Below are 24,932 nucleotides of genomic sequence, written 5' to 3' on the forward strand. Positions count from 1 at the left end.
GCCTTCTCTGCATGCTTTAGTGATGTGGAAAGAAACCAGAGTACCTGGTGAAAAACCCATGCAAGCCCGGGTAGACTGTGCAAACTCCATACACAGAGGACTGACCTGGGATCGAACCCTCGAGCCCAGAACTGTGACTACAATGCGCTAATCACTCGGCCGCCAGGCTGCCACAAGCACATTTAGAGTTTAAAAAATGTCATGCTTAAAATAGATCAAATACATGGTTATTATCCAGTTTTTTTTTTTAAGTACAAGTAGCAACTACCCGATATTTCATTAGTGTAACCTCTGATACACACTTTTGAATTGAAAGGCATAAGCCTTTCACCTCAAAAGATGAATGACGCGAATTTGAGGGATTTGAAGACTTTCGTGCAAACATTAGTGGAGTCTGCAGGATAAAAAATGAATAATGATCACATCAGTATGCCATGTGTGACACCTGTGAGGATTGAACTTGTGCTCCAAAGCTGTTTGACAACTGTGTAGGTATTTGTCCTCGAAAAAAGAATGAAAGCAATGATGGATCAATCACCACCCATTGAATCATTTGTACATCTACCATAAGCAATATCTCAGGGGACATAGGTAGAATTTAAATTGGCCACAATTCCAATTATGGTGACATATCATAGTTGTAACCAAGGGCTTAACGCTGATAGTTTGTTCTAATATACTCCATTAATCTAACCAAAGTACTCATGGTAATGAGGTAATTATTAAAGCCCTTTTACTGAAGAGAACATTGGATAGATGCATAGTAAAGTGTGTTTGTGCTTGTGTGTGTGTAAGTGTGTGTAAGTATGTTTGCGTGTTTGCTGCTTGGTGAAGCGTGTAACACTATTTGTCATGTCTTTGCAGGAGGTCTATTCCTCTGCGAGTTCAGACTATCTTATATGTGAGTCTTTCTATAATTTAGCGAGATATAGACAAGAGAGATTCACATGCTAACAATGAAGCCTTCCTATCTCTATTCAACATAGACCAAAGTTACCCAATAACAGAACCGTATGTACGTAATATTTTTGGAACCAATCACTGTAGTTGATTCAAGGGTGGATCTAGTCACCCTACTGTAGGGTGACTAGATCCACCCTTGAATCAACTAAAGACATGACAATCCTAATATAGTAAGTAAGCAATGGTTGATTTTCAGCCATTCACCACACTGTAGGGCCTACAGCGTGGTGACTGGCTGAAAATCAACCATTGCTTACTTACTATATTAGGACTGTCACGTCTTTAGACATTTTGCAATTTTGTTTGTTGCCTTAGTTAATATATCAATACTATTTTTATTTGTTGAGATAATGTGCAAAATACGATACTCACAATGTTCCTAAAAAGCTGTGTTACATCACCTTTTTTTTTTTTAAAACAACACTCGGTAGGCATTTAGGATTTCCGGACACTAATTGTTCAAGCTTTGTTGGTGGAATCCTTCAAATTCTTGTTTGGTGTTCAGTTTCAGTTGCTCAAGAGTATGGGTCTCCATTGTGAATTTAGTGCTTCATAATGCGTCACACATTTTCAATGGTAGACAAGTCTGGAGTGATGGCAGGCCAGTTTAGTACTCGTACCCTTTTTCTGAAAAGGTCCGTTATATATGCGGGATGTGGTTTGAGATCATCTTGCTGAAACAACAATGGCGTCCTTGAAAAAGATGTTACTTGGAATGGCATTGCTTAAAAATTTATGGAACTAATGGTGGCTTCCCAAAAGTGCTAACCTATGGGTGTGTTAGTGTCGTCAAGACTACAGATGTTGGCTTTTAAAATTTCTCCTGAAAATGCACAGGATGATCATTTTCCTGACATCCATGATTTTATTAGTATATCAGCTTAGTTTTATTTAATCAGGCCAATATTTTATAGGGATGTAATCGATCTGAAATCAGATATCAATTGATTAAGCACAATTGAATAGAAATCGAGGTAAAAGCAAAACGTCCATCACTCATCTTTTAGATATGCTGTTTTATGATGCTTCAATTGTTTGAAATGACCATCAACCGTTCTTTCAATTTTTAATGTTTTAAGTAAAAGGAAACCGATTGTGTTAATTATGTACATATTAGAACATCATTAAATCAACCCTCGAATCAAATTGTGTATGTGTAATATTGGGAAATATCAATTCATTGTTCAAATAACCAATCTCTTAATTTATTGTCTTTAAATTAATGATTTACAGTCAAGGAAGTACATCTACCAGTTATTGAGATGAGATAAGTTAACACATTTTTTGGGCGGTTTGCTGTGAGGTAGGCCAGTGCAAAATTGCTTCTATTGCAATGACAACAAACAGCAATAAAACAAACGCAAGGGCAACAGTCTCAAATTCTGACTCAATAAGTCAAATCCATGAGACCGACAATGTTCCGTTTTCTATATCTGCAACGTGTTTTTAATGTCAAGAACCAAGATGGGTATCTCACAGTGAACTGATTCCCCCGTCTGATGAAGGCAGATAGGTACGGTCTAATTCCAAGAGGCCCCAGAAAGCCCCTAACTTGCACGAGAACTGGCTCGGGTGCAACAGCGAGGAATTCAATACTTCACCTACGGCATGTAAGGGCCGATGCACTTCAGCAAATACACATTCTTAGCACAATCACTTCTTAGTGAGGAGGAAAAAAAAGGGGTCTGGCTAAGTCATGGGGAAAGACAGCAATGCTTCGCTTGGTTGGAGCTACAGCAATGCTTCGCTCTTTGCAAGCGTGAGATTTTGAGTGTGTGTGACTGCTGATCTCGATGTAAGTGAGATTTAGCCCTGTGGATGTGTTTCGAGCAATATGCATGCTTTGTGCACTCTACTTGTCTTTTTTTGGCTCCTTTTGTCTCTGAGCTGTGCTGAATAACTACACACAAAAAAGCACTGACAGCAAGCAGTAATGTTACTTTGACATCTTGGAATTAAAAAAATATGAGAACAGGGAAGATAGAACATCTAAAATGTCACCTCTTGAGGCAATTTTACACTTTTGCAAACACTAACGCACACAAATGACCATTCAGAAATAAAGCTAACCTTCTTGCTACTGTGACAACGAAATTTCCCGAATATGGGATGAATAAAGATATCCAATCCAATCCAATTCAAGAATTTTTAGAGAAGCCATGTTTGAATTTATAGCTCTGTCTTGGTTAAATATCATGTAAAGTGTTATTCTCAGTGTTGCCATAGTGTGCGTAACAGTCCTACTCTTACTATTCATGAGATTGTAAATCCTTTGTATCTTTCTGAAATTAAAACTTGGAATCTACATGACGTAAGATGCTTACTCAAATTTAGTTGCTTGAACTAAAGCTCTCTTCCAAGAAATACAGTTTTAACCATTGTTTTTCATACCAGCACACATTTTAACGAATCCACAGTGTTAGAAATGTCATTCACAGAACATTCACACCATGTTTGTTTAATATAAAATGGTTTTAGGAGTCATGAACAAGTAAGAACAAAAATCAATTCAACATTAATGATAATGAATCCTGTCATTTTGCGTAAGGAACAAACTTACTAAGTTTGGTTTGAACATTTTCATGACATGCCTTTGTCACCTATAAATAAGGTGGGTTTTAGGTCAATGTACTAAGAACTGGTGAAACTGTACAAGCCATTATTGCCCTTTAGGTAGCAGTGGCACCATCATGCATACTTGGTGGACTAAATAACACGCATAAAACAGTGGCACAATCTCTGGGTTTGAAATGATTTGAGCTTTAAAAGCCATAACGATTGGCTAATTTGCTTTGATTCAATGAGATGCTGGCAAGCTCTCCGTGTAAGGGGGGAGGGAGGTATCATACTGTAAACCTGGGCCATAAAGGGAGACAGTTATAGTAGCGATCATGCTCTGGTGGTTTGTGATAGCAGGGGTTGGTGCCTAGCAGCCGTTTGGTGTCAGTGTCGGTATCATAGAAACACAATGTGGGAGTGGCCATGGGGACAGATATGGACACATGGCTGGTTTCATGCTGGCACAAAAACTGTGAGGATGCACCATTTAATGTGCCAGCGACTTCAAGTGGTCTCATGACATATTGTTGGAAGATTGACAACAGATAGTCAACAAGGCTGTGTGGGAATAACTCGCATGTCATTAACTATGCATATGGGAAAGCATAAACAAAACAAAAATGCAATTGAATGAATATAGTTAAGGTTTCCATTGCTATATGGTGAAAACACTTTTTTTTTCTAAGTGTATCATTTAAACACTTTCCACGCACGATCATAGAACAAATCCACAATTGAACATGTCACATTTAGCATATTTAGAATATCTTAACTGTAATGAAATATATTAAAAGGTCCAAGTATCTTATATTGGCTATAAAAGTTAATGTATCATTTTATTTTAATGTCTAAAAATAGTCAGTTCCTAAAATTGTAATGTCAATGCCATGATTTGTACCTGAAAGTCAAATACAACTGAATAAAAATAAAAATGATTAATTGTACATGAAAAAAATAAACAAAAAAATGTAGGAATTAAATTGATTCTTATTGTTTTAGTAAATCAAATAGTTAATCTAGCCAGTTGTATTCAAATACATAACATTACAAATACTGTGTAATATATACTAGATTAGATTAGAACTTTATTTCATCCCGTATTCGGGAAATTTCTTCGTTGCAGTAACAAGACAGACACAAGACATTGTAGAACTAGGTAAGAAACTGGAGCCACACACAGGAAGTCCACAAGGTGGGGACCTTCTGCAGACTGAGACTGAGGTTACCACACAGTTCCTCAGTAGTCTGGGGGTCTCTGTGGTAACCTAAACAAGCTTGTTAAAGTAGCAGATAGTATTACAAATATTTTTTTATAACTACACCCCACATTTTGTGCTGTAAGTGTAGTGAAAAACTATTATGATTGAAATACAACATATTTGAATTTGGCTTAGCACCGATTTAGAGTGTCCGTAGTTAGCCGGGATAGCCTCCAGCACCACTGGCGACCCTTGTGAGGATAAGTGGTTCAGAAAATGAATGAAGATATGTTTTTCAATTTTCAAGTTTGTTCTGGATTGTCCTTGTCTCAAATCATGATACAATGCTCAAAACAAGCATATAGTATTGTAACAACAGCTTTTTGCTGACTGCAATAATCGCCACAAAAGTGGAGTATCAAGAAAGCAGGCTAAGACACTGAGGCGCAGAGGAGGAGGCAAAGTGAGTTAAGACAAAGAAGTCAGGAGGTCATGCGCACAGAAGGTTGGGAGAGTGGCGGTGGCTGTCGAGTGTGTGTTGGCCTGTTTGGTGACCTGCTGTGTCAAGATTACATGTTCACTGTCCCACAGCAGGAGTAAGATTGAGAAGGATAGATCTAAGTGGTAAATGACCACAGCAGGCGATGTTATGTGACTGCTTGAAAGCACTCATGGAGTTAGTGCTGGACCAGTCACGCATATGCTCAGACTCTTTGTTAACTTTCATTGCTACTATTACTCAAGATTTCAGGTTAGCCTAACTTTTTCCCTATAATGTCGTAACACTTTTTTGTCAAGAAACCTTGCCTGGTGGAAGACTGGCAGCCCACCATGTTTTGGGGAAATAAATATAAACATTTTCACAATGTTAAGTAGGGTGGAATTTGGAAATCAGTGATTGTATAATGATTCAATTTGTATCACAATTCTTGGACTACCATTTAAGCTCAGCTTTTTTTTCCAAGATGGCGCCGTCACGCGGAAGCCAGTGGCAGTAGCTCTGTCCACTCATTTGTTTTTCGTGTTTTGATATGGTGATTCTCAATGATCCCATTTGCTTTGATTTGCTTTGTACTTTGTGCTTTTGCTTTGTTGTTCTGTCTAATCACCCTCTTCCTACTGCCACAATGAAATTTCCCGAATATGGGATGAATAAAGTTATCCAATCCAATTAAATGTATGTCCTGATAGTATTGCAGAGCTGCCAACCTCCGTCGACCCCATTTCAGGAGTACCCTTGTCCCATTTTAGGAGTCTTTCCGGAGTTGAATGTGATTCACGCAAAATCGATATGCGCTGAAGTCGCACAAGACGAATCATTCGTTAGAAGTTGTAACTCGGATGATTCACAATTCCCTCTTGTTACCAAATTCTTCCGGTTTACAGTGCAGTTGAATCAAGATGTCGGAAGCTGTAGCGATGGTATGAACTTCAAGGCATTTAAATTGGAAATTTGGTACTTTTCTGAAATGGTTGCTTCCCCAAAAATTTAAGTGACAATTTTCTGGGATTTCCAGAGTTTAGGGAGGTTGTCCGGAGTCTGCCTTGCATTTCCGGGTAAACTCCTAAAATTCCAGAGTGGTTGGCAGCTCTGCTATTGTCTAACACCACAAGAAAGGATCGTGATGCTAAGTTTTGATTTTGACTACATGTGCATGCTACTAAAAGATTATAGTCAGAAAGTGGCCTCTGGAGTGTGAGTATCTGAATCTGCATTCTGTACTTAAAACTGTGGGGCTCAAAGAGAGGTCACTCAGGTAGAAGTTGAGTACCAGACAGGCCCCCTGAGGAGCACTTCCTTCAATACTGCTCCACATTGTGCTGTAGCAGCCTTTAACTAAGGCATCTATTATGATAATCATTTTCCGTGATAGAGTTAAGCGGATATTAAGGAATCAAACGTGCTGCTATTACTGATTCCCGCTTTCATTCAATGAATGAACAGAGAAAAAGAAGAGAACAAAGTGCACTAGATGTGCTTTAGGGGACACAGAAAAGCCCCAAGCAAAGCCTCTGGCAGTAGGATTTAAAACCTTTATGGAGCTAAACAAGAACACTTATGCCGCTAGGATCAATTAAATGGGTCAAACTAAAAATACTTTACCACTGATGTTTTTCTTATTTGTTCCCTATTACCACAGTCAGGAGGTTCAATTATTTTTTTTTAAACCCTTAAACCTTTAAATGAACTGTACGTCTAACGTTGTCGCTGACAGGCAATGAGTTAGACATTATGAAATTTAAGAGAAAAAGGAGCGGAATAATTAACCAGTATGTTATTGGGGCCATAACAATAAAGAGCTTTCAATTCATAAATATTTTGTTATTGAATACTAATTGAAATAATGTTGGCTGAATTACTGCTAACATTTTTAAATTTAAAAAAATAATCTTTTGGGATTAACAAATTACCTTTTTCTTAATTTAAGTTTTTTTTTAGAGCACTTTAAGAGTGATTAGATATGCAACAAAACTAGATTCTAAAACAACAACATTTAGAAGTATAACTAGAAAAACATATGTATTCCCTTGGAAAAAAGACTAGTAAATTATTTTTAGAAGGTACCGTATTTTGCTGTTTAATCTACCCGGGTATATTAAACGGCAGGGGTATATTAAATGGCGCACAAACGGGAAGGTACGATCCACACACTGACAACGATGGAGTCTTTGTCCGACTAGTAACTACTACTTACTGCTGAATAAAGTCTGACTTGGAATTTTAATGAACTTAAGTATCTATAATTATGCCCCCATGAACACCATACAAATCTTGCCCAAAAAGTTGAGTTGCCGTTTAATATACCCTGGTATATTAACCGGCAGGGATTTATTAAATGGCGCACAAATGGGAGGCTCAAAAAAGCAAAAATCATTTAATATACCCGGCCGGGTATATTAAACGGCAAAATACGGTAGTTAAAAAAAAATATTTATATCGGATTTTTGCCTAAAGTATTCCAGTACACGTCCATACAAAATTGAATGAAATGTTAGAATAAATACATTAATAACAAGCTGAACAAATGAAATAATATCAATAAAAATATACTTCAGATAGAATACATTGTTTTATCAGTAGTGATGACAGGCTGTGCAGACCTTATTTAACATATAGAAACACCCTGTTACTAGGGTTCTTTTGGGATTATCTTAAACGGCCTTTGACAAACGGTAAAGACGAAACCCGAGCAAGAGAGGAAAGCTCATAATTAACTTTGATTCACTCTGAAAAGAGAAGTCAATCAGTCACCCTTTGTTGACTTTCAATTGCACTAAGTAAGCCCATTGTCAATTTTGTCTGTTTTCAACAAGATAAATGCTGTACAAAAAGTTGATAGTAGTCGGGAACACACCACTGACCATGTAAAAGTACCAAAAAACATTTAAACATTAAGGAACAAAGGGCCTTATCAATCAGTCAGCGCTATTAAATGAAAATGAATGGTTGAGTACTTACTGTAGGTTGCATAACATATTGTTGATGAGGCATCCATGATGTACTCTGGACCTAGAGATAAGAAAATAGAGTTTACAAAAAGATCATCTAGTTTGCTTGCGACACTCCACTTTTATTGACATTAAAAACACCCTGTAAAGTGGAATTTAAGCCGTTCATTAAAAGGCTGAACTTCACAAAGTTTAAATGACTCATAAAAAGTACCCCAGGTGTTGAGAAATTACCTCATTATTATGACTTACATGACTTGTGCATATTAGATTCTATTAATTAGACGCTGTCTCTAAAATGATAATGGATTTTTTTCCAAATTAATTCATGGTACCAGTCATCTCCAAGGTAGTGAATAGTCAGCGAACACAGTTTAAACATATTACTAAGGCTTGGAAGAATGCATTGTTCAACAATTTGAGGATGTAAAATAGCTTTTATTAAGGTATAGCAAGCACCAAAACGTGCACTGTCACCTGTAAAATTCCCGGGCGCTGGTGGTTACACGGAATAGGAGCATAGCAAATTTTTATATAAGCTGGAAAGAAATATAGACAGCTTGGAGCAGACAAACACAAACACACAGGCTGGCCACTGATCCTGCTAAAATGATTTGATTAAACAAAGACAAACATAGAATAATCTGCTGTAAGAGCAATAAATCCTTTGAGTCAACCCAAACTTGTGATTTGGACTCGCATCTAAACAAGCATGATGCTCAATGAAATTAAGCCAAATCTATTTGTTTAGACAGGCAATATTTGCTCTTTCTCGCTTAACCAAAGACGGATGGAGTTCATCCTAAAATAACGGCGTATTTCGTAAAATAAACTGCACAAATGGACACAGGCATAAAAATGGGCAAAATTACACACAATTTGTGAATATTCCTTTACAGATACCTTGAGTCAAGCATTAAATACTAATGTATTTAAAAAAAAAAAGACTTTTCTTGGTTGATCTTGATGAGAAAAAAAAACTATCCATATTTACAGTGGTACCTCGAGATACGAGTTTAATTCATTCCGGGACTGAGCTCATATGTCGATTTACTCGTGACTTAAACGAACGTTTCCCATAGAAATGAACTAAAAACAAATGAATTTGTTCTTTTTGCACCGCAACGTGCTCGTAACATAACATAAACAGATTTAAAGGAACTTGGATTACAATGCAGACACACTCAAAAAATGAGTTTAGTCTAACCTTACACTAAACTTCTAATTCTAATTTTGTTTTAAATTTTGATACCTTTCTTCTCCCGGGTTGGCTTTATTTGCCCCGCCTCCACCCTAACTTTCAGATGCAACCTATTGAGGGTTGTTTGCTTTTGTATTCCCTTCAAAATATTCCGAAAATGATGCACACAAATATCCTCACAATAGGATAACGCACGGCCACTTGCCAACTCCTCTCGTATTATCGAGCAAGCTCCGCCATTATGCACTGACTAACGGGAAAAAAAGACTGAAAAAATGCAACACTCTGCCCAGTGCTCGTAGAAACATTACACAAGTGAGTTGCGACCAGAAAGAAAGTTCCCATAATGTTCTTATGAGCAGCCTCTCGCGTCCGCTGTGTGCTCGTATATCAAAATTTGTCTCATATCTCAAAATAAAAATTTGCCCGAAATTGTACTCGTATCTCAAATTGCTCGTATGTCGAGGTACCACTGTATTTTGATTCAAGCATTGCACTGTAATGCAATTTTATTACAAAATGTTCTTAAAACATATAAATCCTTTTGAATGACCTCCCCTAATATTTAGACTGTATCCTCATGTATTACAATTTGCAATGGAATATATAATTACATTTTTAATTTGGATTTTTTTAGACTCTTTTCATAAGATTTGTGTGTATTTGTTGTAACATTCTTTCTTTGATGAATAATTACTAAATATTTTCTAGGTGCACTAATTTAGAGTAAACTGTAAGTTATGTGAAATTTTGCCTGTTAATGCTGGTTAAAAAAACATCAATAACTAGCATCTGGGCAAGCCAACAAGCCTGCAAGGCTGTGTCAAGGATTCTATGCCCTCGCCCATCTGCCTTCCATCACACAGTTCAGATGCAATCAGCAGCTACAAATCCAAACAAACATATCTGAAGTGCAAAATATCTACTTCTACGTTCTGTGATGTGAAATATATTTTCGCGATGTTTTTTTTACTGAGGATCTGATATCATTTCAGAAAACTGAATTGAATATACCTCACATTCAAGGTTCAGGTTTATTTGAATGGATTCCCAAAGTAATACGTTTAATTATAAAGTTTTTTTTTTCAATGCAAATGTTCAAACTAAACAATAGTTTCCAAACATTTCAATGCAACTATTTTATAGTTTAGCCATTCAAATTCAGTTTTTGGTGGCACAAACTCCCACTGATGAATTCTTTTGTTTGGTTTTTCAAAAGATGAAGGACTCACCTTTCTGTCGTGACTGGCTGAAGGGCAAAATTACTGGCTAGGTGAGGGAGCCGCCACAAGGATTAATATTCCTCAAAAGCCTGGCCATTGTTTTTGATAAATCAATTTGGAAAGCCTTCCGATGGCGGATTACAGACGCGTCCTGGCCCACTTTTATCCCCTCCCCTTTCCCACCCTTCCACCTCAGACCCCTCAAGGGTTTTAATCAACTGAGCCACAAAGACGGGCGCCACAACCTTCAGAAACACGATCCCGCCGGCTTCCACTACTTGAGCCGATCATTGCCATCGCCAAACACCGACTCTCCTTTCTCTCCGTCTGTCACCCCCGTTGTTCCATCTATCCTTCATCCCCTTTTCTCTGTTACGCTGTCCTTGTGCATACCAAGCAGCACTAATGTTAAGTGATAACGTCTTGAGAGGGAGGACACAGTTGCAACGCCGCTTGATGTTTAGATTTTGCGAAGGCTGTCGCGTGAAATGTGGCCTGACAGAAAACCGTTAACACCCCTGACATCTCACACAGGCAATTTTCACAATCCTCTTCTGTTCTGTTTCATTACCCGCAAAGATCAGAGCTATGAGGAATATGGAGCTTTACCAAGGAAGTGATAGCACTTGTAACAGCATTACCAAATAAATAAATCCGTCTCTGTATCAGCTTAGAGGCGGCAGAAGAGGTCAAAAACTGGATACCGTTTGAGTTTGTTTTCTATGGTATTTCACAAGTGTTTTTTTCCAATTCCTATCCTTTTTTTGGTTGCCTGTTGTTCATTTTGCCTAAGAAACAGATATCATCCTACACAGCTGGAGCAGGCAAGGAATTGATCAAAGAACACATGCTGTTTTGCAGCCAGTCCCCTCTATTTGTCTATCTCAATTCACAAATAAAACCCCACAATTTCACAACGATGCAACCATTTCCCAAAATGCAGTGTATTATGGCCTACCTGATATGTGGAAACGGGAGAAGCAGCGATGAAGGGCGTGATGGAGGTCTGTGCAATCATGCGGTTGGTGGCGATGCTGTAAGGCGAAGAGTAGAACCTGAAAGGAGTCAAACAGGGATGTCAAAAAGAGTACATCACAAAGATAAACAACATACTACGCAGTAGGAGTGTAGAACACCAATTTTCTGACAAATGATACGATACGGATACTTTTGAAAGGAGTATGACGATATCAAGACTGCGAGAATTCCATTGGAAGAAATTGATTTTGATAATACGCACAGGAATTAGAAAAATACAAATAAATACTTGGTGAATGATTTGAACATAACATATTCGTATCTTATATTCTTTTTGATACAAATATAAAACCTAAACAATGACGATGTAGATGTTTTGCGTTAAACCAATTCGACTGTGCTTACCAATTGATTTTGAACAATTTAAATCGTTCCATCATTTCAAAAGAACAAAAAACAGTTTGTAAAAAACAATGACATTTTTACCCTGAGTGCTAATATCAAACATAATCAAAACCAAGTTGCATTAGGATTATAAAAATACAACTATTCCCTAAAAGGTTGATTCGAAATTCAAAATCTATTTTATATTTTCATATGTTCATTTTCATATTTTTTTGGCGTGTGTTTGCACTTATTTCCCATGTAGTCATCGATAGTTTGGAATTCTTAACTAAAAAAACAGGATGCTAGCTTGCTTGTTTAAAGAACAGTTACAAAATGAACTTAACGGATGGTTTTCATTTAAGTAAGAATTCACTTCCGATGCCTGAGGAAAAATAAATAAATAAAATGTTTGCAGTATTGGATACTAAAATTCACCACTCAAAAAAGAGAAAACTAATTGGATTTTTAATGGTAATTAAAAGGCAATGCTGATAAATGGCAACAGAGAAACTGTGTAACTTAATCTTGCAACTGGGATTTAGCAAAAACATTTGCCATATTGGTGATCTTAACGTGCATTGCGGCCTTTGTCACAGAAAAATTGAGTTTTTCCCACATCAAATGAAGCTTCATCATCACCACATAAAGGCTTTTTTTCTTGTACCAAGACCTGCATCACACCATGTTGGCTCCCTAGATTAAGGAGCAAGCTTGTCTGCTGAGCTTGGAGAAAAGTCCATGCATTTAAAGGAGACAAGGTTTGACTTGAGCTTGGGAAAAGCGGGATGGTTTGATTTGCTATTTTACTCATTCCCAAGAGTGTGGAGCTTTGTGGTTCTGCAGTCTAACAGTCTGTATTCACCTGACCTAAAAACTAGCAACATAGACATTCTTGTCAAAAAAAAATCATAAAATGTTCATCCAATAGTAAGAAATGTTATGTTTCATGCACATTATAAAGGTAAAGAAAAGTTTTTGGGGGAATTTTTGACATGTTTCAATAACATCATGTCTATAATCTTCTTTAGAAAGCACTGTTGAAATAAAGTGATTTGATTGTGTTGTTCATAGTCAAAGTTTTCAAAGATTCCTTAGACATGGAGTGCTTGATAGTCATGTCAAATAAGACATAGATACAGAGCTGCCAACCTCCGTCGACCCCATTTCAGGAGTACCCCTGTCCCATTTCCGGATTATTTCCAGAGTGAATGCGATTGACACAAAATCCATATAAAATGTAAAAAAAAAAGCGTAGGACTATTTAAATCAAAATGTTATCATATTTTTACATGAATTGAAATATTGTTTTTGTGAACTATTGAAAAAGTACAGAATAATGAAAATAAGTTTAACTTTGTGTTAGGGTCCTTCTACGTGCATTTTACAGTCAGTGATTCCAACATGTGTCACGCTGAAGTCGGAATTGCGTGTTCTGCAATGCGCAAATGTCTGTCCTTTTGGAGACGGCTTCAACATGGAATCTTTCATCGAATACGAACCAATAAACTTCTGCGAGTGTCTGGGTTTCTTATTAGAAGTGTTACGGCTGTCAGCCTGGGTATACATTATGTTGTAGGTTGTGTTGTTTTTGTGTTTGGTTTTGTTCTGCAGGTGCCTGGAGCTGTGACATAGCCCTGCCCAGGCCAACACAGCTGTGACGACTTCCCACTCATCCCTCCTCCAATCAAGCTCCACATCCTGCCCTTATTTAAACCCTCCTGTTTTGCAGTTCTGGGCTAGACTGTCTGGCAGTGAAGTCCTTACTTGCTTTAGAAGGCACCAATTGTCTAAAGTTAAGTAAGTTTTGTTCGCCCCAGCTTCACCTGATTTGTGAATACGATATTCATTGTTATATTGAGTATTTATGTTGATAACATTAATTATTTTGGGCTGCATGGGGGGACTTTAGATAAGTTTAGACATCCCGGGGTACACACAGTTTGTCGCACTTATACATGTAGCTTATTTCTGTGTCTAGACTTTTATTCCATCAGTTCTGACAGTGGTACCCTTAGGCCTTATTTCCTGTATTTTGGGAGTGTGGTTTTTTACCTTTTTCATTTAAGGGTGCCACTTTAGTATCTTTTGCTTCCCCTATGTTGTCCCGTAGTCCCGGTTTTCTGTGGACTTTGTTGTTAATAAATTATCATTTAATATTAATTGCCTTGTGTGTCTGTCTCCTCATTGGCTGAGTTTTTCTGCTGTGGTAGTTGCGACTCCCTGGTACATCTTATCAACAGGGGGAGTCGTAACAAGAAGTTTCGTCAAAATTAACATCCAAACTTACCAGTGCTGTGTACACCTACTTCCTTTAGAACAGGGGTCGTGAACCTTTTTGACGAAGAGAGCCACAAACAATTCATATTTTCCAATGTTATTCCTTGGGAGCCATACTACGAATTTAAAAGTCAAAATACATACATGTAAACGAGTGCCTTTTCAATTTTTTTTTGTAATTTCACCACTTTTAAAGTGGAAAAAGCTGAATATTTTTTTTAAAGATTCTTATGCTGTTGCTAATCAATGAGGGGATGCATTCCATAAGAGTCTACTGCAAAAAAAATGAATATTAAAGCAGTTCTAGATGTAATATCTCAGTTCTGTCACCAGCAATTTCCATATTTTAGCTCACAGGTTAGCAAAGAGCCAGATGCACCCATCAAAAGAGCCACATGTGGCTCCCGAGCCATAGGTTCCCTACCCCTGCTTTAGAACAACCCCAGAAATGATAGGATTTGTGTCAAAACAAAAGACTGGTGGTTTAGTCAGCCTTAATAATACTTACTTCCCTTGTGAAAAAAAAAAGAAAACGAAAATGTTAAAGTGATCTAGGCTACCAATACCACGCTGAGGTCGCAGAAGACGAATCATGCGTCAGAACTTGTAACTCGGATGATTCACAATGCATCGGTGTTACCGAATTCATCCGGTTTACAGTGCAGTTGAATCAAGATGGCGGAAGCTGTAGTGATGGCGTGAATTTCGAGGGATTTTAATTGGAAATTTGGTACTATTACGAAATGGTAGCTTCCCCCCAAAAAATAAGTGACAATTTTTCGGGATTTCTGGAGTTTAGGGAGGTTGTCCGGAGTCCCGGAGTTTGCGTTGCATTTCCGGAGAAACTCCTGAAATTCCGGAGTAGTTGGCAGCCCTGTAGATATATTTTACTAGTGAGTGTAACATTAACATTATTCATTCATTCATCTTCCATACCACGCATCCTCGCAAGGGATGGAGCCTAACCCAGCTGACTTTGGGCGAAAGGCATCCTACACCCTAGACTGGTCACCAGTCAGCCATAGGGCACACAGATAGACAAAACAGTATCCACACTCACAATCATACTGCCACCTGCGGAAATATCGCCCGCCCGCACCGAAGTCAGGCAAGTGAACCTCTAAACCACCTACGTTAATATTATTTGGAAACTCTTTTGCACTCACAAAAAATAAAAATGTCATTTACTACCCTTATCACATGTCAAAATTTCTGTTAAAACATTTTATACTTGCTCTTAGTGATAAAATAGTAAAACACTTTGTGATATAAACTCACAAGGACATTCGGGGAAAATGTGGCATTGCTCATACTGCCCTTGAAAGACCCTTTGCTTGTAAGATAGAAAATAAATCTTGTGTAGAGAAAATAGGTTCAATTTTTTTTCCCAAATCACAATGGGATTTTTTTACAGTCCTCTGAGTATTACATTCCTACAAATAAACAAAAGGACCATATACTACATTACACATTGTTTTGTGTAAATATTACCTTTAATGGAACAAGATAATCTATCCGAATGAAAGTATATTTTTGGATGTCATGGTGTTATCAAGGTGATGAATGCTCCCACCGTAGGTGTTGATATTTACACTCACCATGGTTACAGAGTGGCTATAAAAAGTCTTCACAATACTGTTAAAATTCTGGGTTTTTATGGTGAAAAATATGACAAATATGAATTACATCAGATTTTTTTCCACCTGTAATATGTCTCAACCTCTATCTAATTGAAAAACAAATAAAAAAACGTTTTTAAAAATGCATAAAAATAATATAAATGGGAACTAGATGTTCTTCCAAAAATGGAGAAGAGAATGCAAAAGCAGCTGCTATGTTTCTTGCAAATGCCAGTCATTGCTGGTGTGTGATGATAATGTGCTGTATACAGTTTTTCATAAATATGTAATTCCCACTCAGTTCTACAGGGCACTATGATGTACAAATTCTTGATAGTTGAGGATAATTCATATTCTAAAATGCCTTTATCTCTTGTGGGTGACTTTTAGAACTCTTCCTCCTCATCTTCCACCCATGTGGAGGCAATTGATTCTGGCTACTTCAAAAAAGATTTTGTCGGGACCTGGTTGCAAGATGATGTAAACCTTCATCCCTTGAGAAGGCCTTGTTGAGAATTAGGAATTTGTTGCCCTCAAGGAAATGTTAGGATGCACTGACACTTTTGACTCTGCAGATGCTAATGGATTGTGAAGGGGTTGCTTGGTTTCTCAAATATAATCGTCATAGTACCTCTTTATTCTATGGGTTTTGTCAATAGAGTGAAACAGAAGGTCTAACAAGGTTTGAATTGCGTTGTATGTCATGTTATGAATTTTCATGATGAAAACATTGCTATTCGTGTCTCATACTAACCAAAAAGAGAATGGCTATATTGATCGAATTTTTGTTTCATCGTGACTTTTCACTGAAAATACGGAATGCAAGCAGACCTTTACATTACTAGCCTAGTTGTTTGTATTGGGTTCTTTTAGGGATATTACTTTGAGTTTTTGATTATGATCTTGTTTTTCTCCCTCTTCGTGGCTTGTCATTTTGATTTCCTATTGGTTTACCTTGTTGTGGTCTGCCCCATTGTGTATCAGGCAATTCGCTCATGTCACCCACCTGTTCCTCATTGTCTCATCAACCTCATCTCATTTTCTGAACCGCTTTATCCTCACTAGGGTTGCGGGGGGTGCTGGAGCCTATCCCAACTGACTTCAGGCAAGAAGCGGGGACACCCTGGATTGGTGGCTAGCCAATCGCAGGGCACAATGAGACAAACAACCATTCATGCTCACAATCATACCTAGGGGCAATTTAGAGTGTCCAATCAGCCTACCATGCATGTCTTTGGAATGTGGGAGGAAACCGGAAGACCCGGGGAAAACCCACGCAGGCCCGGGGAGAACAGGTAAACTCAACACAGGTGAACCGACTTGGATTTGAATCCCGGTCTCCCAATGTGAGGCTGACGCGCTAACCACTTAGCCACCGGGCCGCCCACACATTTAAAAATATTAAAAATATGATTTTTTTATGGCTCTCTCGGTCAAAAAGGTTCACGACCCCTGATCTAAACCCTTTGTTCATGCCCTTGTGTCCCATACCCTTCATCGTAATCTAGTCATGCCCTTTACCTCCTTGTGTTCGTGACTGGACGTTTGGTCGCCGGACGTTTGGTTGCCCGGACCGAAGCGTCCGGCGACCAAACGTCCGAGTACCAAACAAGGTAAAACAACACGGTCTACGCATCAATCAAAGCCAACAATGGCCACGAGCAGTTTCACTGAGCGGGCGTGTGAGTGTATAAGAGTGTAAATGTACATGAGTTGTCCCCTTAGGAAGGGACATCAGTCAGGGTCTTAACAAGTTCTCCAACAAAACACAATGAAAGTACGGGAAATTTGGAGCTTTTCTTTAGCCTAATAATTAATAGGGCATTAAGTATGACAAAATAATAATTCACAGTTTGTATTTGGGGAATTTGAGCAACAATTTTAAATGGTAATTATCAATAACCTTCCGGGCAAGCAAACGTCCGGCGACCAAACGTCCGGTGACCAAACGTCCGAGTACCCCTTGTGTTTCCCCATAAGTTTAATTGTGTTCTTTTAGTTGTGGTTTTGCATTTTGCCCTTGTCTGAAACGGTTTTGTTTTGAACTTAGTTTGCTTATTAAAGAACTCTGTCCATTCCATTTTGTCTCTGGATGTACTTTCCTGCCCCGTCTTATTTGGGAGTGGACTCATATTAAATGTTGCTGGAGTGTGCCCCTCAATAGGATAATGAGTTTAGAAAGAGTAGTGCTAAAGTCTCTTGAGAATGATTGACATATAAAGTATAGAAAAAGGATGCTTGAGCTCTTCCAATCGGGTTGTGAGCGAGTGCCTTGGGGAACAATGAAACATGTCGTCATTTATTTCTCCAAGAGTTTTTCATATAGGCAAGGACTCAGAGAGAACGTGGACACGCACATAATGCTAACCTACTTCAATATATTCCCCTTTAGTGTCCCTCTGCTATTCTTAACCTGACCCTGTCAAATAAACTTGTATCACAGGTTTGTATTGATTACCTTAGTCAAACAAGGGGTTTCAGCCACTACATTAATCTTTATGTATGGCAGTAGTATTGATTGGGTACCCATTTGGCAAGAGGTGAGTGTATTAAAAGATGCCAAGGTCATTCCCTTACCCATTCTGCATTGCAGCAGGATCATATGTTAATGCCATGCCAGTCTGGAAGAGAACAAAAAGGGAATAAAAAAGGATTAGTGACAAATTATCGGAGGTCGGTCAGAAATAGATTACATCAAAGCCAATAGAATAGGAGCAGGACACTGGAAGATTACATCATTATGGTCAATTACTCTCTCGTCTTTTGAACAAGGACTTCTTTCACACTATTTTATGATCCTTTCTAGTTTCTATGCAAAATATATATTTATCAAAAACAAACAAAATAGAGTGTAACACTACAATATATTTGATCTATTAAAAAAGCAAGACTTGTGCAAGCATTTAAGCAACAGCTGAGCTACAGCGGAAGTTTGGATAATTTGCATCAGATGCAGTAATCATTGAACACAAATCCATTCCAGACTTAACTGAGTGAGTCAAATGGGATCAAACGGGTATTTTTAATTTCTAACACGATACAAAATCTCGACACACGGAGAGGAAACCACAAAATGCATTAAAAATATATATTTTTTATGTTTATATTAGCAATGTGAGGCTTTATTGAATGCTTTTGGTACCATATACTGCAGTCAACTAACCCATGTGCATTAATTTACCATGTTTTTTCTCTGAAAAATAAAAAGAGTAACTTGAAATCATTTTCAAATGTGGCTAAGGATTTAATGAATGCATTTAGTTACTTTTATTATGCATTAACATCAAATCCACCAAAGTAGTAAAGCATTTTATCTGAGTTTGATTGGGAACAGATTGAATTGAGTGTCTGAGGGTAGAGCATTCGTTCTATTTATGACAGTTGTGGTCGAAACATGAAGGCTCACAATAGACGATCTAATACTTTAGAATTAACTATTGGATGCTGTTTGTCATTGTATGCGATTAATTGCAAACATGTCATGCTACGACTCACATTTAAACATGTGAATCATTGCCCAGCCTAATAATAGAAACACACATCAAAGCCAAATTTGAAAGAAAATACACATGATAATTTAACAAAGTGATGAAGGATGATTGTAATCATGCACATTTAACCTTTTATGATTGAAATAGTAAAACACCCTTGGAGAGTAACAAAATTAGTCTGGTTAGAAGTGCGACTGTGTGTAGTTGTGTGTAATGCCCCCTCTGAGGCTGGTAGAAAATCATGTGCAGTACAAGCTGTCTGCATTCCTGAAGTTTCTCTCCCAGAGGAGAGCTAATCCGATTTCTTTTTAACCAGAGGTTGCTGAGGATGGCAGATTTCATCAACATAAACACACATTCACATGCAAACAGAGGCATTCACCTACACATCCACACACAATTACCCTTCCTCTACTTGTATTTTTTTCTCCACCAACAGGGAGTGTCTTCATCTCGCCTAGACTCCCAATTCATCCTTTAAACTACCCTTTCCACATCATTCTGTACAAATATTTTGGCTTTCTTCCCCCTAGAGCAGTAGGTCAGGAACGTCCGGCTCGCAAGCCACATTTGGAGCCAACTATGGTCAGCAGGCAGACAGAAACCTGATGCGGTGGCCAGCCAATTACAGGGAACAATGACAACTATTCACTCTTATATCTAGTGGCAATTCAGAGTGTCCAACTAGCCTACTGTGCATGTTTTTGGGCTGTGAGAGGAAACCAGAGTACTCGGAGAAAACCCATTATTTAGGAATATATATGCAGCAGTACCTCTATTTACAAATTAATTAGTTCAAGAAACGATTTTGTAACTTGAATTGTTCATAAGTAGAGTCTTATTTTACATGTACATTCCCTAAGCCGTAGGAACGACAAAAAAGAGAAAAACATGACTTATTATGTTATAAAAATCAATAATACATGCAAATACTTATTTTCCGTTGGGTGGAAGGGCGAGTCTGTAGTAAAGAGAAATCGGGGGTGGGTGCGAGATAAGAAGGCAAACATTTGCCAGCAAAGACAACATATGTGCACTTAACAACTAAAAATTAGGTTTTGTTTGGTAAAATATCGCTCTTACAATGAATTCCTTTGACAATTAGCATAATTTTCCTAAAATATTCAAGGCATATGTGTCATACGTCTGCACAAAGGTACGAGTCCGCTTCTTCTTTTGCACTGGGAATAACTTTGTTTGGGCCCATGATGGAAACAGCAAGACTAAAGTTGCACACTCAGAAAAAAAACACCATGAGGACGCAGCCTCCTTCTAGCCAATGGAAATCCAGGGAGGTACACACACTTAAATACAGAGTGCTACAAGGGTATTTACGTTTTGGGCGATATTTGAATTTTTGAGACTTTGCATGTTAATTTTATTTCATACAAAATTCTCCCATATAAGGTCTTCGTAACCTGGATATTTCGTATATAGAATGTTTGTGAGTCGAGGCATCACTGTATGCTGGATTTTTGCCTCGCTCAGTCAAGTCAGGTTCCCGACCCTTACCCTAAACGTGCACTTGCCCTGAGCTATAGGGTGGTGGGAACACGGGTTGCTCAATAGGGGAGCAAGGGGTGGGATCGTGACCAGACATTTGGTCCCCGGACATTTGGTCCCCGGACGTTTGGTCCCCGGATGTTTGGTCGACCGGACGTTTGGTAGAACGGACAGGCCGTCGACCAGACGTTTAGGTTGCCGGGTTCACTCGCTGTCAAATTATGAGAGAGACAGAGAGTTTACTGTTGAAAGCGAGCAACCAGGTAATCTCTTGCTCTCAAAATTATAATCATGAGAGAGAGAGAGTCCGTTCTACCAAACGTCCGGTCGACGCCCCGTCCATTCTACCAAACATCCGGTCGACCAAACGTCCGGGGACCAAATGTCTTTTGACAAAAACGTCCACTGGGATTGGTATAAAAAGGGCAATTCCACAAATGAGGAGGACTAATGTATGATAAAGCCCTTTCTCCCACTTGTGTGCAATTTTATTTAGTGTGAGAGAACATTATCACCACCACTTTTGATAACATAAGGCTTTAAGATCCCATTTTTCTTTGAAACACCAAATGCATTATGCACTCCAACCCTTATTATCATGCAATTTTCTTCTCGTGTGTCCACATTCTCACTAATAGCAGCTGGGGACACGAGCAGCTGTCTGCTGCACATGAAACCTCCCCTAAGTGCTGCCCTTGGTTTGATGTGCTGATGAATTCCACAGCAAAGCATCTTCTGACCAGGGACTCAGCATGGCCAATGAGGGATTACTGATGCAGTCAGCTTCTGGCTCTGCTGCTGCAATGAGGATAAACAGAGTAGCTATGACAGGCTAAGTATGCTGCTGGTTGACCCCCAAAACTTTGAAACATCGTAAAAAGCAGCAGTGACCTGGCTTCAAAAGGGGAACTGAACTCTCAAGAAATGTATACAACTTGTTTGAAGACTAACGACTCTCAATTCCTGTCCCTAATATACAACACCTAACTCACAGAAAACAGCAGTGCTTGAAACACAGTCATCTGTGAAATTGAAACAGAGCCACAAAGGATTTTTTGTTGTGTTTCTTTGAACTTTTTGCAGCTTTGATGCAACCCTTCCATATTCACTTAAGCGAGTTAAGAAAATTCCATTTAAAATCAGAAGAATATAAATTGAAATTTGCCCAATAAATATTCAGCTTATGACTGTAAATAAATGTATCCATGGGCAAAACTACAGTCAACGTTCTCTCATTCCAAAACCGAAAGAAAAATGCCTTTCCAGTATCTGCATTCTCACCCTCTTGGTGCTGTGACAATGAAATTTACCGAATACGGGATGAATAAAGTTATCCAATCCAATCCAAAAACTGGGATTTTAACCCCTGAGAAGCAGACACAACTTGGTCTGAAGCCTCGAGAAAGAATGACTAACTACTAACTAAAATGGGCTTGAGTTAAGAAAGTCCTTGAAAAGTTTTGAAACAGCAAACTTTAATTAAGAAGTTAAAGCTTTGTCAGTGCTACCAAGCACAAATATATAGCTTGAATTTGTATTTTACATTGTTTTATTTCACAATTAACAATATTTTTGGTCAAGTGTTTTGGTTGTTGGCTGACCAATCCTGTGTTTACACCTACTAGTACAAATATGTCTAAAAACAAGCCCTTATATCTTATTGAAATTAAACTTTTTACAGGATTTTTTCTTATTTCAACTAGAATGAAATATTTTTTACTAGAAACTAGACATTCTTTGTAAGACTATTGTTTTTTTTTTTTTTTTTTTTGCATTGCAAAAGAGCATATGATTGTCAGTGATTGTTGTTCTCTTCTCAGAAATCGCTGTTGCGCTCTTGTTGGTTCACATTTCATTTCTCTCATGCCATGTGTAGGGTGGGATTCTTGCGTTTCTGTCTTTTTCGCCTGTTTGCATTCCAAGAGCTCGCCAACCACCACATGATTTGACTCCACCTTAATGTTCTAACATGTTTGGCTTTCTACACAAGGTTACACTTACAGGAACAGACAATTTTTTAACCACATTTCACTGCGCCATTTTAAGGATTTACGTATTAAGACTTCTTTCATGTCCGCACTGAATAAGCCTGTAATTTAGTCAGTTTTAGACTCCAGAAGGAGGAGCAGGGTGGACAATATCATGTCACGAGGAGCGTTAGTGAGTCCTTTAGTTCTTGAGCCAAGATATGCGAATCATCCAAGTCTTCCTCTTACACAATCTCTGGAAACTGGGTAGGTTTAGAGTGTTTGTAGGTGGAGTCTTTAGCTTTTTATTATCATGAGGTCAAGCAGCAGCAAGCAAGCATCAGTGCTTTCCATTATGACCTTTCCTGTAACTATTATTTTTTGTACCGCTGATTGTGAATATTGACTGATTACAATTTTACAGCCTTTTTGTAACTCATTCTTGTATCAGTATATGACAATACAGTTTTAAACTGCCAATTGAAACAAAATACAAATAAACCTTGATTAAATGGATCCAAAGATAACAGACTCCTCATTTGACAGACAAAAGGCAAAAAAGAATCATCTTTAAAAGACTGGCATAATTCGGGTGCTGTTGTTTACTAGATATTGTGTCTTTCTGCCATTTTTATCTCATTGTGGTATATTGAGAGTATGTTATCTGTCTAATAAGATTTGAGTAAAGTTGTAGTTGTTTTCTGTAAGATAGATGTGGTGGATGTAATGGATGTTAAGCTTTTCGCGGTTACACAGTGATCATGGCTTCCTTTTTTGAAATCTTTTCACATATTACAGGTACAAAAAGACCTCCACTCTCAGTGTAGAATTTGTAAATATTACTTGGCAGAGAAAATATGAAACAAATAAACTTGGGTAAGACTGTAAGGAGCTGTTCTCAGTTCACAGATAACCGAATGGGTGGGGGATAAAAACTGAAAAATGACAGCAGGGTTATTTTTCTTTCCATTTTGTTGCTGAAGGGAGTCTGATTGCCTACTGCCTGATTGCACAATCCATGACAGAGTCCACACACGCTCTTTTCCTGTGGACAACACGTCTAACCCTGTCCACGAATGGATTTGGAAGGTTGAGGGGGTGGGTGGGGGGTCGTTGGAGCAACGTGATTTAGGTTAAACACGCTTCACTGGCTTATAGGTGTGAGAAGGCTGCTGAACATGTGATGGACAGACACACACATGCAGACAAAACTGCAGTTTTTTTTGTTAAACAGAAACATGGTTTCTTCCCAAGTCCCTACCTTGATGTTAGTTCACAACTGTCAAGCCCACTTGCGTGGGTGTTTATGTGTGTGTAGAAGGAAAAAAACGACTTAGTAAACAGCATGCATGGGCGAGGATGGCACTTACCTCGCCTTCTCTGTGCCATGGCCTTCCATTCTGAGGGTACTTGCTCTGACTTTGCCGCTTCTTCTGGCCTCCATCGGCAAATTTACACAGCAATGGCTCCGTGGGAGCTGCAGAGGCAGAGAAAGAGACAGAGAACAAAGCCACGTTACAGACGACATACTGTGACCTCAACTGCGGCCCTGTGAACCGCACTCCAGAAATCTTACTCTACTCCATATCACCCCCTCCTCCTTGGCCTTCAATAGAGCTCTCAGGCAAAATTCCCAGATGCCTGAAGTTGGCAAGCCCACCCGAACTCATCCCAAGTTGGCAGCATTTGAAAGAATGTTGGAGGGTATTGTTGAAATAATAATCACATTAATCACTCTTGTAAATACCTCTGAGATAGTTGTGTGGGACCGATTTGTCAGCCGGAGCTTATGTCTAAAAGACGCTCCTTTTTGCTATAATCCCGCCTTGCTTTACTTAAACAAACGTGGCTTTTATTTAAAATGTTATTCTTTCTTTTCCCACTGTGAAGCCATCGGAATTTGCTGTGCCATTTGTGTCAAACAGTTGTTGACATAAAATGAAAATGACATGACATTAAGGATTTAGATTAGAATTAGTCATCCAAATTGCTCATGAACATGATGCATGTCTGCAGCCTAAAGGGGGTGCTACGTGTGTATGTGCTTGTTTGAGACCATTTATATTACATTTAAGTGCAATACTTTTTGTTATACTAGTTGTTTTGTACATTGTG

The 24,932-nt window shown here is 38.4% G+C and overlaps 1 protein-coding gene across 3 annotated transcripts in view; it reads right to left on the reverse strand.

The window, feature by feature from the left end:
- rbms3 (RNA binding motif, single stranded interacting protein) overlaps positions 1–24,932 on the reverse strand; it is a 248,683-nt gene that overhangs the window by 27,709 nt on the left and 196,042 nt on the right. For all 3 annotated transcript variants that reach the window (XM_077590895.1, XM_077590894.1, XM_077590893.1), the window contains exons 7-10: positions 24,188–24,294; positions 18,434–18,477; positions 11,554–11,650; positions 8,182–8,232 (exon numbers count right to left, since the gene is read on the reverse strand). In XM_077590895.1, the coding sequence (XP_077447021.1) occupies positions 8,182–8,232; positions 11,554–11,650; positions 18,434–18,477; positions 24,188–24,294 (299 nt within the window). The remainder of the gene's footprint in view (positions 1–8,181; positions 8,233–11,553; positions 11,651–18,433; positions 18,478–24,187; positions 24,295–24,932) is intronic.

This window comes from Stigmatopora argus, chromosome 21 (assembly GCF_051989625.1).
Source record: "Stigmatopora argus isolate UIUO_Sarg chromosome 21, RoL_Sarg_1.0, whole genome shotgun sequence".
In the NCBI taxonomy this organism is placed as follows: Eukaryota; Metazoa; Chordata; class Actinopteri; order Syngnathiformes; family Syngnathidae; genus Stigmatopora; species Stigmatopora argus.